The following is a 15,446-nucleotide window of genomic DNA, read 5'->3' on the forward strand; positions in this document are numbered from 1 at the left end:
TCATGGGGGACCTGGTTAAAGCACCACTGAACTGCAGTCATTTAATGAGTTTCTACACATCACACCACTTGTAAAAGAATTGGAATTCATAAAAAATATGTTCCTTTAATAATACACACTTAAAATATGACCTGCAGGTAGTAGTGTGAGGTGTCTTTATGCAAGAGCCACTGTCTGCGGCTGCCACGGTGATGTAATCCAGGTTGCACATGAGCACAACTGTACTTGCAAAATAGAAAAGCTTTAAGTTAAAATGATCTGTTACCCAGGAGATGACAGCATCTCTGTACGGGGAGGTGTAATTTCAATATGAAGTCTGTTAAGCCACTAGCAGGGGGAAAAAAAAGAAGACATTTTGGCAACTTAATCTGTGTTTGAAAGGTTTAGAGACGAAAATAAAGATATTACCTAAGATGTGGCATGGAAATCCAAAATGAAAACCGATTAGAGGTTCATGACCCACAAAGTTCCATTCATCAAAGTACTTTTCATCGTTTTCACCCCCCACTTCTTGGGTGTGTCCGTTAAATCAAACCTGTTAAAACTCGGCAGACATGTTCGACTTTGAACGTCCAGTTCCCGGCTGCTTCACGGAGGAGAACGGGGGTGTGAAAAGAGGAGAGCGCCGCCCCAGAGCTGATATTTCATTGGCTGCTCAAAGGTGGTAATGGGCTGTGACGGAGGGTGGGCGGAGCCTCGAGACTGTCCCAGAATGAGGACGGCACTCATCAGAGGTGCTGCTGGAGGAAGTAGAGCAGCATGATCTCATAGTGCTCGCCGGACTCGGGGCAGCGGATGCTGTGCCTCTCGTTGGGGTAGATCTGGTAGAGAAGTGAGAAAAAACGGGCCATAAATCAGCATGTCCTAACTAAAGTAACACGTGTGCCCCAGAGGGTGTAGAATGAAACCGATAGCTTTGTTTAACACAGCAGTTAGTTGTCTAAGAAAACTTGCTCTGCACAAAAGCCTTCATTTGTGTTAGTGCACTAGGTTCATTTATACCATCAGCACATCTAAAGCAGTGTGCACACAAAGAACATTTAGATTAAGATATGAATGTCAGACACTGATCCCAGATCAGCACTCTTACTTAGTGATTCAAATGTACAGATTTATCGCTGACCTTTGGTTGTTAAAATGACAGATATCGGTAACACATCAGTACACAAATAAAAAGGTCAAACCTGTAACTGATATGGCTTTCCTGCACGGATAAGCTGGGACACCAGGAAGTTGGTGTGGAAAAAGTGCACATTCTCGTCGAGGAACCCATGCAAGATCAGCAATCGGTTTGGCCTGTGAACAAAATCAACCCAGCTAGTTACATAAACACACAACAGCACATATAGCATATGGTGTAACAGGATCGAAATGATGAAGTTGTAAAAGCAAACTTCAGTTCAAGCTTTCCAGATGTGTTGATCCAGTATACTGTGGTACACCCTAGCAGAGACACATGAGCAAGCGCAGTATCACGTCTGCAGTCATGAAATACGAATATATGAAAAAGCAGTGCATTCTGGGAACAGGATAAGCCCGGCCTTGGGTGTTGGTTCCCGTGCGAAGATCCTTTTTTGTGCTCCAGTATTAGTGGTTCTGAGCGCCGGCACCTTTCCAGGGGAGAACGGAGTTCTGGGACTCACTCGTTGGGGAGTTTGTCCACATGCAGGGCCACCGAGCCCGCCTCGTAGCCCTGCTGGTTGTTCTCGGGCACGTCCATGTAGCGCTCTGTGTAGCCTGTGTCATACGCCATCCACACCGTCACAGGTGCACCGGCTATGGCCACCTGAAGACACAACGGGCTACAAGTAAGTTCCATTTGAAACAGCCAGGTGCAATATACTGATCAGTGAAACGATCCTACAATCCTTTCATTCAATAAAAGTCAAATATCTACAGCTTCATTTCGAGACAACGGCCATTCCGTAAATGAATACGGTCACGCCATAAAAGCTTACTGAATTGAACTTCACAGGAAGGCAACAGGACCCCCACGCCCACTAAGATCACAGGGTGCTGGTCTTTTATTAGTTCCAAAAATTAATAAGGTAACAGCAGGGGGAAGAGCCTTTTCTTGTAAGGCCCCCCAGCTTTGGAATAATCTTCCTAAATGCGTCCGGGACTCCGACACAGTCACAATCTTTAAGTCTAGGTTGAAAACCCACTTATTTAGTTTAGCGTTTGATAATTAATATCCCCCTTAGATAAAAGTACAGATCCAGGGGTTCATAGACAAAGGGTTTTATGGTAGACTGGGGCGCTGGTGCTGTCGTCCTGTCACTGCTCGTGGTCACTCAAGTTTGTTGACAGTGCAGTGGACGGATGCCATTGTCTCAGAATACCCCCAAGCCTATGTTACCTTCTGGTTCTGCCTTTTTAGCTAGGCTGTAATAATTTAACTAAATGCCGGAGTTGCTGCCACACTCCGGAAATGTTTATAATTTTACCTGTCCTGTATATGTCCTCATACAGAGCTAATTTTCCCTGTTTCATTTCTCCACATGGCTGCCCGCCTGTTTGAGGAATAATGAGATGAGGAGACCAGCGATCCATCCTGAGCCAGCCACCTCCTGCCTAACCGGATGCATACATCATGATGGACATTATTACATATTTTTCATTTTCTTTCTCTTCTTTCTGTCTAAATTGTTGTTGTTGTTGTCATGGTGACCGGTGTCGGCCAGAGGAGGATGGGTTCCCCCCTGAGTCTTGGTTCCTCTCAAGGTTTCTTCCTCATGCAAAAAACTAGGGAGTTTTTCCTTGCCACTGTCGCCCTTGGCTTGCTCACTGGGGGCTAGGACTCGGCACTTGTAAAGCTGCTTTGTGACAACAACTGTTGTAAAAAGCGCTATATAAATAAAATTTGATTGATTGATTGATTGATTGATTGACTGATGAAGCCTGTTGATGAAACGCTAACCTATTAGCATGGTCGTATTTGCAACGTTAGCCATCCCTTAGCCATCTCCAAGTACCTTTGGCATTTCTGGGAAAACTGGTACCTTCATCGTTGCAGCAGGATATGCTATTAGGCTCAAACTCCTGCACGGCAGGCGGGACCCTCACCTTGAACACATTGGGTCGATGAATGAGGCCCATGAGGGAGAGGAATCCTCCATAAGACCAACCATGAATGGCCACGCGGCTCAGGTCTATGAACTTGTACTTGTCAGCCACATACTGGAGCCCCTCAACCTGGTCCTCAATCTCCACTTGGCCCTGAGGATAGGAGGCAAGGACTGAGAGTCACAGTTGTCCACCATACTGCCCATGAGAATCACAGCTGGCTACGATACGTGCCCATTTTAAATTTTCACATCAGTGATTGGTTAGTGATTTTAGTTTAAAGTTTTACATTTTAGTTCACCTCATCTGACATACCATTTTATTTTTTAGAGCTCCTTCAAACTTCAGACCACGTTGGCATGAGCCTCTTCCATCGATGACTATCACTGCATAACCCAGAGACGCCAGTGTGTTCAGGCGCAAGTATTTCACACCTTTGTAAGAGTTGTTCACTAACTGCACCTGAGAAAAAAAATTCCATTAACAAGTAGATTCAACATTAAAGTCAAGACAAAACTGAGAGAAATATGTTTATGTATACCGGTTTATGTATAATACCGGTTTATGTATAAACGCAGATGTGTATTCCCATTTGGAGATTATTTTCAATTCTGACTGCGGTGGAAAAAAAAACCGCTTGAAGTTCTTGAAGACCAACCTGGGGACCCCCATAGACAAACAGGATTGCTGGGTGTTTCTTGCCCGGTTTCAAGTTGTGCGGTTTGTACAGCATCCCGTACAGCTCGAAGCCAGACTTGGCAGGGAAACTAAATATCTCAGGCGGGACATAATCAGCCGGGCAGCCTAAAATAAACGAATGAAAGAAAATAACGCCGCAGCTCCACCCACCATCTCCTTTGTCCCGCCCCCATCTTTAAAAGGTCCCATTCTTTTACCTGCCGACTCCATCATGCTGGCCCAGAACTCCGGCTCCTTGTGCAGAGGGTCACTGTCGGAACCAACCAGCTTGTAGACGTGAACGCAGGGCGGGGTGCTCACGTTGCTGTAGTGACTGATGAACATGTCGAAGTTCTGCAGTATGAACGGGGGGGAGGGTCAACGGTCTTAGAGCAGGAACACCACTTTGATCCCAGGCGTGTAGGTCACAGGGTGAGCACATTGCTTCACTTAACAATGACGCCTGTTGGGCTAATGGCTAAAGTTCAAAGATCTGCCTGAAGCCCAAACGTGTTCTAACAAAGGGCACAAGTGCTTACAGTGAACTCAAGAGGCGTTTCGACCTCATTGTTGCACCCAAGACCAACAGACGTTCTCTCACTGCTAACATTACGATCGCAATGTATCATCTTCTCTTAGCACTGTTTCTCTGCGTTTGAAACAACCAGGATCTCTCCGTCTGACGTCTGCAGGACGAACCCTAATCCCAGACGAAAAGCGCTGTTCTATCAGCTGAGGCGAACCTCAGCACTAGCTTCCGACCTCAGGAAAAAAAAAACAAAACATTTCATGATGGCAGAATGGTGCAGACACGCCACTCTGATGTGTGAACCAAAAAGTCTCTATTTAGAGCAGACGATCCCCCCTACGGTCATGAACACACTCAACGGCCCTGGAGGAAGCTACGCTAGAGATGTCAGCATGGGCGCAGAAATAGGTGCATGTGCCGAGCCAGTTTTGTATGGCTATGTGATGCAGGCATGACCGGTCTTGTAACAAATCACTGTGGTTTTATTCATTTGACAAACATGCTTCAGTCATACGTATTTTTTGGCTAAGCTCCATCTTTCAAAAGAAGAGTGCGGGAAAATGTTTGTATAGAAATTAATTGTTTGGACTCTTAACCTTTAAAAATGCATCACGATGAGCAATGCTACTGCAAACGTAATAATCAACAATAACAACATCCACTAAAGTACGGACTCACTGTTTTGATCATACTAAAATTGGTCAGTATATTTTACATAATCAAAGTCCATTACATGCAGGTCCCTGGTGAACAGCCCTCATAAGTCCACTGCTAGCAATAGATGGCAAAAGAAAGCAGGACTACACAATGAACAAGTAGATGAGATTGCTACCCTAGCTATGGCCAACATTAGCTGTTCAGCAACTAGTACTACCAGAATCTATCATTTTGAAATTTTTGAAATCCAATTTTTGGTACATTAGATGTTCATGCACCAACTTCTCAAAATAAAACAGTGTGATCCCCCCCCCCCCCCCCCCGCGTTGACCCTTAAAGCTCCGCCTCCTCCAAGGGGCTGTGCTTGTGCGGAGTAAAACGAGTGCGGTGGGAACACATACCTGGCTGACGGAGCAGCTGTGGGAGGAGCCAGGCTTGGTCAGTCGCACAATGTCTCCCGGAGACTCGTAGCTTACCACGTATAAATGGTGCTCGAGGGGCGTGTCTTTCGTGCCCTGGAAGTACACCAGTCTTGTCTCTTCGTTCACCCAGATCTGTGAACCCAAACGAAGGCATGGAGTAAAGGAGGACCCGCCGTGAGTCGTTCGTCCGCGTCATTACGGCATCTGTTGCCACAACTGACCTTTGACCCGTGTCTGGCTAGAACCTCCCACTCTCCGCTGGTTAAGGTCACCTCCTCCTTTACAGGGCACTTAAAATCATCTAGGGGAATAAACGGTAATGTAGTGAAGATGCTTTGGGCATGTCGGGAGCTTGAAAACAGCACCAATCAGATGGTTCGTACCCTCGGTGGGGCTGTAGTCTCTAGTCCACTGGTGGCCCCCTGGCAGCAGAAGACTTGTGATTTTGTACAAATGGCAGAAGCCCGTTTTGGATTCATTGACCCACAGGAAAGTGATCTCGTCATTATTCGTTTGAATGAAAGGGTAAAATATGTCGTGGACCTACCAATAAGAAAAAATGCATTTACAACAAACTTAATATGCAACAGAGCATCACAACACAACTAATATTTTACTAAAGACAGAATTATACCAATGCAAAAAAACATTTTATGTGCAGACCTTCGTATTATATTTAAGAGGAAATATGTAACCATTGGGGGTGTAATTTTAGCAACACAAACGGCAGCCGCACCCCCGAACAGAGCGCTCATCCGAACGAGCTCGCTTACGTTGATCCAGATGTCCGTCACCTCCTCGTAGATCACAAAGGGCTGCACGCCCTCGGCCACGCCCGCCGCTTGCTCCTCCCACTGAGGATCGTCGACGCCCACGCTCACGAACAGGGCGGGTGGCAGCAGGACCAGCTGCAGCTTCTGCTGACTGCGATCCAACAGTACCGCCCACGCGCTGCCGGGAGACAAAGAGGACGTCTTCAGCTCGCCTGGCACAGGACGCTGGACTCGCCGGCCACGCAGGCGGAAGAGGAAGCGGACACCTACTATTTGCCGTCTCTCGTCCAGCCGGCACGCGCGATGTACTCAACCCCAGGGAACAACGTCTTGAAAGGCAGGACCAGCTCCTTGGTCTGTGTGCTGACAATCTGCAGAGAGAGGAGGAAACTGGTTTAAATGAATGGGATACAGACAAAGAGAGAGAGAGAGCATGCACACACACACACACACACACACGACTTACCTCACCATCCTCATCAGTTCGAATCTCTACCAGTTTCAGACTGATCTGTGGATTCTTACTCCCTAAAAGCACAGAAGACTAAACGTCAGCAACGTTAACTCGAACACCAAGGAAATGCAAACGAGTTAGTAACTAAAGACCAACACAAGTGAAATAACACAAGTGAAACAACACAATTGAAATAAACCAGGCATGGACGGGTGAACATAATGGTCCATTACAACACTACACAGGGTCTTGTCATATTTAAGGGTGATTCTTTAATGCTTAAAACTTTGCGCAGTGTACTGGAGATCTAAATCTGGGGGTCCATCATGTGCCCTAATAAACCTACCGTATACCCAAGAGCTTTGCAAATACAGCTGCTATCAAAAAGGTTTAAACAAGACCTTTACTTCAACCTTCTAAAGGAATCAATATGAACTCAGCTCTACATTGCCAGATTCAGTAACTAATATTAGACTAGCATCCTTTTCCTGACTATTGTTAAAAAACTGTTCCAAAAGTGTCTCTATGTGCACAAATAAACATCAAGACTGATGATCAAATCAGACTCTGGACTCTCCATTTTAAATTTGTAACAATTTGGTGCCTTGACCGCGAGGTTGAACGGATACCTTTTGGTAATACCATTATTCTGAACCAAATAATACTGGTTGTGTGTTGTTAGTTTGGATAGAGTCAGGTTAAGGCAGTACAGCGGTTATCCTCTCAGGGATCGAGGGAAGACAGTAAACGCAGACAACACTGTCCCGTTACCACAACACGACTGATCGGCCCGCTCCAGTGAGTTCAGCAACAGAGTCCTGGAGACCTCCCAAATATCAGACAATCACTTTAGTTAAGGGAGGACCAGAGGTGCCCGAGTGGACTGGGGTGCAATTAAAATGAGTAAAAGTAAAGTAAAATGACGAAGTCTGGATGAGTGAAAGACGATGGGACGTGCCATTAAGCATCGCTGTTTTGAAGAATGCTGACTCATTATGGGGTTTTACTGCATGTCCACTACTTACAGCTGACTGCTAGATTACCTGAAGAGTGTAAAAAGCGTAAAAAGGCCCATTTCAAATGCTCAGAGAGGCTCCAGAGTTCATTAAAAGACTCCGAAACTTGGAGTGAGACAGAGATCGCCTCAAACGCAACGTAGCAGCCCCTGTCACCAGCTGCTTCCACTTCATCAGGTGTGCCGCGTCACACCGGGTCTGGGAATTCACGAGCATTCTGGTCCCCACCGCCTAAAATAACATCAACACACTGCATGATAACGGAGGAATGCAAGATGTGCCCAACCTCAGGAAGAGGTTTTCTGCAGGCCTGATGGGTAAATAGTTGGGATTGTTATGAAAACCATGGGGGCCAATCTTGCCCACTGATAGTGAACATCCCCCACAGTGAATGCAAGCCTGGGCCGACTCTCAGAGGCTAGTGCAACACACCAGAAACCGTTAGCCATTACATATCATTACATAAAAGCCATGAGTTGCAGGTATACCATGAAAAACAGTTGAAGTGTCAGCAATCAACTGGGTGAGGCACCATGTACAGCTAGTGTTGCCACCTGTCCCGGTTTTCCCGGGACTGTCCCGGTTTTTCTTCTTTTTAATATTTGGTCCCGGCAAAAAACTAGGTTAGTTCAAACCACGATTCAGACGGTTTCTGCACACTTTAAACCTGTTATTTTTTCTCGCTGTGTCCATTTTAAACCCCTCCGGGTAACATTTTACGTTCGCCGCCACCAACCAGACAACCATCCCTTATTTGTACACCAATTTGTACTCCAATTTACTGATTACAATCTGGCCTCGATTAATCTATGAATGTATCCAGAACCTGATTACAATGTGTTCTAAATGAATCCATCAACAGCACAAATTGAGGACCATATTCAGAGTCATCAATACTATCACCAGTGAGATGGTCAAAATCAGAGCGATGCAGAAACATTTGTTCAAACCTTTCAGCTTCATATCCACCCCCTCCACACAGTCTCCTGGTTCTTATGTCTGATCTCACTTCTGTTTCATCAGACTCACTACCTGTTACTAGACTAGCACCCTTCCCCTGACTACAGATTAAAAACTATACGCACATAATATATGCACATATACATCACGACTCTGAGGATCAATACAGGGTCCTCACTTTTCATTGCAGTATTTAGAACACTTCATAAAAGCTACTAAAAAGGCACAGTGATGAAACGTATCCACAGGTGCAGCACAAGTGGATGATCTGAAACGTGTTTCACAGGCGTGGTTCTACGCTCTGGGTCGCAAGCACTTTCGGTTTCACAGTAAAGCCCCTAAGGCAAACTCACAGCTGGAGTTCTGACCTACAGCTGCTGATCTGTTCAGCAGTTTTTCTTCGTGAAAATATTACATTGTCCACCGCTGTGGCCTCCATGGGCCGTCAGGATATTTAGACATTGCTAAGCTCAACGGTGTCTTGTTTCTTAACAATGCACCAAACAGTTGCTTTTTGCATACCTAATGTTGCTCTTGGCCAAACGTACACCAAGTCAAAAACCGAAAGTGAAAAAAGTTCTGGATTTATCTGTTCTATTTTCAGTTTGCATGTTTTATTCTACTGCAGAAATGACATTCATTAACTCTATGATTTTGGGTGAATTTTAATAGAAGAACAAGGCAATAAAAAGTGGGTTGTTTCAGTTGCCCCACTGCCTTGTGAACTTTAGCTGACCTTGTAAAGAACTGCAATCATCTCAGCCAATCAGACGTAACCTGGTGCTGAAGTTTGAGTGAAAAACAGAAACATGAACGGTGCTTTGTTGAGGTTTCGTTTCATGTGGCCTCAGCGTCGAGTCAAGCGTGAGGCTCCGAGTGGCAGATGACGACACGCTGCATCCAGACGGGACAGCGCTGGAAAACGAGACACTGCTCGCACGCGTGTCTACAGGACATGTACAGGCCAAGGTTCAGGAAGATCCACAAAGTCTGATATTTTCTTGCATTCAATTCTTTTAAAAATTTAAACACTGTAGCATCTTTTGGCCAAAATCCGGGAAGATCCAATGTTGGTCATTTAGTCAACATTTTGCCTGTTCCCCATTAATTTCATTTCAGCTTATTTCAAATGTAAGTGAATGTACTGGAAGGCAGAATCAAAACAACAAAACAGCCACTGTTCAGTCTCACGGTGCTCAACACAACACAAACAAGCACTTATACAGCAATTTGGTGTCGTCTCATTCAGCTGATAAGACCTTCAACCCAGGCTGCATTCACATCTTTGATGTCTGGACGTAGACGTGAGAATTACCCGTGCGGGGGTATCTGTATACATCCGCCTTGCGCTCCTCCAGGGCTGGGGAGGCCACGTGAATGATCTCCACCTCAGACTCATCCACCTCCTCATAAAGCACCTGCAGCGTCTTGCCTCCGTCTGGTCCTGAGTCACACGACAAAGAGGAGGAAGCACATGGAGTCTGCTGTGGAAAAGCTGTTTAAGTGGAACAGGACGCGACAACGGCGCAGGCCGAGAATCGCAAAATTTCATTTTGGCAACATGGCGCACGTCGCACGAACCTTCAGAGACAGTTGGGCACCACCAGTAGCCAGTGAAACGGTCAAACTCCTCCTGAATCACAAAGGTCGCCACGCCTGCTGACTTTGGGTCCTCCTTGACGTTATTCAAACCTGCAATGAGAACAAATGTAATCCGACGCATAAGAGCTCAACCTCATTAACATGGCCAGGGATAAAAGGGTTGCTGGGCCTCGGTCAATCACAGTCTCGTTCAGAACTTTCCCCCTATTACTTTGTTCATGATGGTCACATTCATTAAAATGCATGTAAGAAATGCCTGAGGATGAAAGCACCTTCAGACAGCGGGGGGATGACGACACCATCTCACCTTTATGACAAAACGTCAGCCTTCTCTCCTCGCTGGTCTCGATGCTCGTCACCCACAGGTCGTTGTTATTAATGAAGGCTATGAAGCTGGGATCACCGGGACATATCTTGGGGTCCATGCGAATCCCTGAGCACTGAGTCTTAATCTCCACGGGCTTCATGGGGGCGGCCTGCTAAACAGTACAGGATTTTTCAAGGCACGGGGGGGCAGAAGGGAGTCAGGTCCATTTTACGCTGTTATACGACGAGGGTAAGGCCTGTTTGTTTGAACCGGGTCGGCGAAAGAGAAGGAAAACATGTTGACTCACAATGAAGCCATTATGCCCGCCATCATGGCAATAGAAAAGGCTGTTGCTAGCTTGGAAGAGGAAAAGGCCACTTTGCGCATGGTAGTCGTAGGACGTGATGCCGAAGACCCCTAGACGCTTCCTCTCGCGAAGGAGCTCCTCCTCCCGGGAGTACACGCCCTGGTGGGGAGTCGCCTGAAGAAAGGACAGCCAACAAAGACCGCCGCTGTTATCCGCCGCTGGCTGAGCGGGCCCCGGTGTCAAAGTTCAACTCCTCGAACCGGGATCGCCGCTAAAGGCTTGCTGATCCGTGAGAGAAATGACACTGCACACGGTACTGCCACCACTGTGAAAAACGCCTTTGTCCTGCGAGCACGTTAGCCGATGTCTCCGATCTTCGTACTCGGATCAGACTAAAGCGATTGGGTGGGTCACTTCTTCTTTAAGGCCAGCATGTGACTATGCAACTCCTCGTGTGTCACTACTTTTGTACAATGGGAAAGTTAACAGAAGACATACCAAGGGATGCACGCACAGTCTTTACTGAACAAATAAGTCTTAAAAAAATAAGCTACTATCAATAAATGTTGATAGTAGGCAGTTAAACTGACTTCGTATATAGATAAACACACACACACACTGCATCTTTAAACACCATTTGTGTTTTTCCCCCACAATACACCCAAATGTGCTTAGTCGTTTAGGGAAGTGACTTACCTGAAAATGATCCAACATCTGTTTCCATGACAAGACCAGAAGTGCTTCTTTCCTGATCTTCTTTGGAATTTCTGAGTACAGTAACGAGTTCTCCCTGCTGCCGTAGGGCATACCTAACAGAGCACGTGTTAAGAGGACGTTATGACAACACCGCCAGCAAGAGCTGGCAGACCCAGGGGAGACACCAGAGTCTGTCCGTGGGCCGAGAGGCAATTAAACTCATTGGCAATACTGCGTCTGAACAAGGACAACCGGCTCTGCGAGATTTCGGAGAAGCCCGGGGCCTGTTCAGGACCCGCGCCAAGCAGGTATGAAAGAGCCATTACCGAGATAGTACAGCCGGTGTGAGTGAGGGCCCATCTCGTCGTGCTTCTGGACGAACTGGAAGTCGTGGGGCGCCTTGTTGATGATCATGCCCGAATATTTGCGGCTCCCGTGGATGATCTCCCGCAGGCCGTCCCACGAGTGCTTCTCCACCACGAACTGGGACGTGACGTCGTCCATCTCCACCACCTCCGTGCTGTCCGAGAGGTCGTCTACTGCGCTCATCTTGACGGCTGAGAAACTGAGCACAAGAACGTCTCAAGCGCTAACGACGCCGTCGGCGACGCGACGCGCATTCGGCGGTCTGCAATCACAGCACATCGGGAAGACAACGTTTTCTTTTCAGTGAAGATGTTGAAATACCTTTTCCAACTTCCTGCGGTTTCGTCTTCAAGTTTCACCCTTTTTACTCTATACATTAACCAGCACACAAGCCTCCACAAGATCTGTCGACCTGCAACGAGGACAGAGGATGTTCTGTTAACCATGTCCATAAAGTGCTTCAACATGCACATGGTACATATACAAGAAAACCACAAATATTGGAAGATTTTGTAAAGAGAACAGAACAGACATTGATTTATTTATTTTTAAATGTAATGTGCCATATTTTTCAATTGTGGATTTTTTCACCGCAATCGAAATCTGTCCACCGCTTTTACCCACCTGTGCAGTTAGAACACACACATACTAGTGATTACTAGGGGGCTGTGGTGCACACGTGCCCAGAGCGGTGGGCAGCCTGAGCCCGGCGAGCAGTTGGGGTTCGGTGCCTTGCTCAAGGGCACCTCAGTCATGGCCTCAGGCCTGGGAATCGAACCCACGACCTTCCGGTCACAAGACCAGTTCCCTACCACCAGACCATGACTGCCCACACACAACAGACATTTATCCAATCAGACTGACCAATGAAAAGTTCATCTGCACATAAAACACAACATGCACAATAAAATACATTTCCCAAATTTCCTGAAACATACTCTCAGCAAGTAGAGGCGCCTCTCTTGTGAGAATGAGCAATATCATACTTTTATGACAGTCTGTATTCATATCTACAGATTATATATAGCATTTTGCAATTACACATTGTAATCTTAGCTGTGTGTTTATGTTGCGGTATACAGTGACTTTTGACTTCTCAAAACACTACAGTGATCAGAAATGCAGCTAAAACGTCTGCAAACACATGATATTCCTACCTAGACACATTACCTGGGATTCAACCATGAATGTAATCGATTAGATCAGTTAGTTTTCATTCAGTCAGGCGTCACCTGCTCTAGTGTCCTGATATAAATACACTGACATAGGCAATGTTAATCTAGGAGGCGACAATACAGAAAGTCGAAGTTTTGATTTTATACTATATTTCTCAAGCAAATTCAGTCACACTGCGTTCTCGGAACCGTGAGTTAACGCGGACCCAAGGCCCGTTTACCTGCCCCCAGCTCCCTAGAACCGGCCATCCGGTATCAGTCGATATTCAATGAGTCGAAATCTTATTTCTTTCTAATAATCTAAGACTAGCTACCGTACTGGGGTTAGATAATGGCTTCAGTGCTCTAATGTAACGGCCGAGCGGTCGTGAGACGAAGCCCACACACACTCCAGCACTGCGGACCGACGTCCGGTGCGCCTAACGGACACGAACCGGGATTACGGGCGACGACACGGCGGGCTGGCGGGTCAGTACAGCTAAAGTACAGCTACACGGACATTAAAAAGGCTACTTGAGTACCGACACCGGTTTAGGTCCACGTTAAGGGTGTTTGTCTGGCTGGTTTTATCCAGCCCGGTTAGATTTGGGTCGAGGCGGTATTAGCTTGACGGCTAACGTCACCGAAACGCTCAACGACGACGAGAAATTAGCTAGAAATAAACCAGCCCGACCAGTACAACACGGGTTTGGTCCGTTTGGACCACGACGGGAGAGCAGGGCCGTTCACACCGCCACACACACACGCGCGGCTCTCGGCGCGGTGACAGCCGCCTCGCAGCGGCTCCAGCCCGGCGCGGTAGCGGCAGCTGGGCGGTCCTGGCGGAGCTAGCGGGGCTAACGGGCGTGTAGACGGGGCAGCGTCGCTCACTCAAGACCATCAGATACAACAGTCCTCAGATGGCACGACTGCGTGACGGGTGTAGCGGGGGACGCCGAGGACGGTGTGATAAAGGCGGAGGAAGGTGGATGTGTGTCGCCGTAGTTCGTTTGGGCTCGCCCGGGTCCACACGGTCGGCCCAGCCCGGCGTTGACGTGAAAATGTGCGATATTTGCCAATGACGCTCGGTCATTTCTCAGTGTGGTACTTACAGGTATACCCTTAAAGTGACTATCTCATCTGCGAGCTGTGGGATTGTGAGCGATATTCCTGATAAAAACAGTATCCACAACCTGTGAGCAACACAAAGCGACAATCGTTTAGGTGCTCACGAAAACAGGAACGGACATCACTGACATCCTCAGTTCCGGGCGGAAGTGTTTACGACATGACACTTCCGGTTTATTTATTATTGAATATATAAATATTTTATTTAAATTACTTAAGTAATCAAAAATGAGTTATAAGTATTATGTGCGTGTGTGAAAAAAAACAGGTCTATGTAATATTAGCCTACTATGAATAACTGACCTGGTATAAGTAGTCTGAAGCACACCCCAAAGATCTCACACACACACACACACACACACACACACACACACACACACACACACACACACACTATATATACTATATATATATATATATATATATATATATATATATATATATATATATATATATATATATATAGTAAAGTAAAACTAAATATATATGAAGGTGCTATGGCAAAGACAGCAGCAACTCTGTTTGGATCTCAAACCCAGGTCCTTAAGATGAGATAAACATGTGCTCTGATTATCATTCCACAGAGTCAGCTACCTCGCACACCAATCAGAGCACTTATTCCACCAGGCTGAAGTGATGATTCTCGTCACATCACCCTTCTCCTTCAAGGACCGCTTCAAGGACCTCTGTCACCGCACTCTGTCCCCTCAGAGGATTGTTCATTCTTTTTCTATAAAGTGCAGTTACATAAGATGGTTCGCAATCCTGAAATGAACGAGGTTATGTTCCATAGAGTAGGTCTCTCATATAAACATTCCTGTTATCAGTATAATAGCCATTTCATCACATGAAAACATTAGGAAAAATAACTTACTTTCAAGTACCTTTAAGCAACTAAAAGTGAAAGTACATCTTTCAAGCTGGTACATTTCATTATAAGATGACTTTTTACATTGGCTCAAGTTGTTAAATGTGTTATGATATAAACTATTCTATTACTTCTATTCAGTTCTATTCTATTCTGTAGTAAACTATTATTTTACTTTACTGAAACAAGCATTTATGATCATGTAGGTCACAATAACTGGGCAAGTTTTCCATGTACATTTTTTTTACCACATTATCTCCCACTGTCGCACGTTTTTTAGATCAATGAATAAGAATGTCAACCAAATTAGATTAAAATCTACATGATAATTTTTACTGAAGCAAAAAATTCACTATTTTATACATCTACCTAAAATTATACATTGATACATTGTACATCTGTGGTTTATTCTATAGGCCTAGAATTGCAGTCTACTTCTAGCCTGTAAGGTAGAATGTAATTA

General features: G+C 45.9%; 1 protein-coding gene across 2 annotated transcripts; it reads right to left on the reverse strand.

Moving 5' to 3' along the window:
* Positions 1–15: 15 nt before the first annotated feature.
* Positions 16–14,252, reverse strand: dpp9 (dipeptidyl-peptidase 9). 2 transcript variants are annotated; one of them, XM_076988974.1, is made up of 21 exons: positions 14,100–14,252; positions 12,155–12,245; positions 11,794–12,032; positions 11,468–11,580; positions 10,772–10,945; positions 10,465–10,633; positions 10,137–10,247; positions 9,871–9,999; positions 6,592–6,653; positions 6,396–6,496; positions 6,126–6,303; positions 5,736–5,895; positions 5,574–5,653; positions 5,332–5,484; positions 3,963–4,098; positions 3,725–3,870; positions 3,382–3,528; positions 3,067–3,219; positions 1,644–1,786; positions 1,185–1,296; positions 16–821 (listed from the first exon to the last, which is right to left on the reverse strand). In XM_076988974.1, the coding sequence occupies exons 2-21, from the start codon at positions 12,208–12,210 to the stop codon at positions 729–731; spliced, it is 2,655 nt and encodes an 884-aa protein (XP_076845089.1). In that variant the 5' UTR covers positions 12,211–12,245; positions 14,100–14,252; the 3' UTR covers positions 16–728. The 2 variants fall into 2 exon arrangements, with proteins under 2 accessions (XP_076845089.1, XP_076845088.1); XM_076988973.1 differs by having other exon boundaries at positions 10,465–10,636.
* Positions 14,253–15,446: the final 1,194 nt, after the last annotated feature.

The sequence above is a fragment of the Brachyhypopomus gauderio genome, unplaced genomic scaffold (genome assembly GCF_052324685.1).
Source record: "Brachyhypopomus gauderio isolate BG-103 unplaced genomic scaffold, BGAUD_0.2 sc65, whole genome shotgun sequence".
NCBI classification, from domain to species: Eukaryota; Metazoa; Chordata; class Actinopteri; order Gymnotiformes; family Hypopomidae; genus Brachyhypopomus; species Brachyhypopomus gauderio.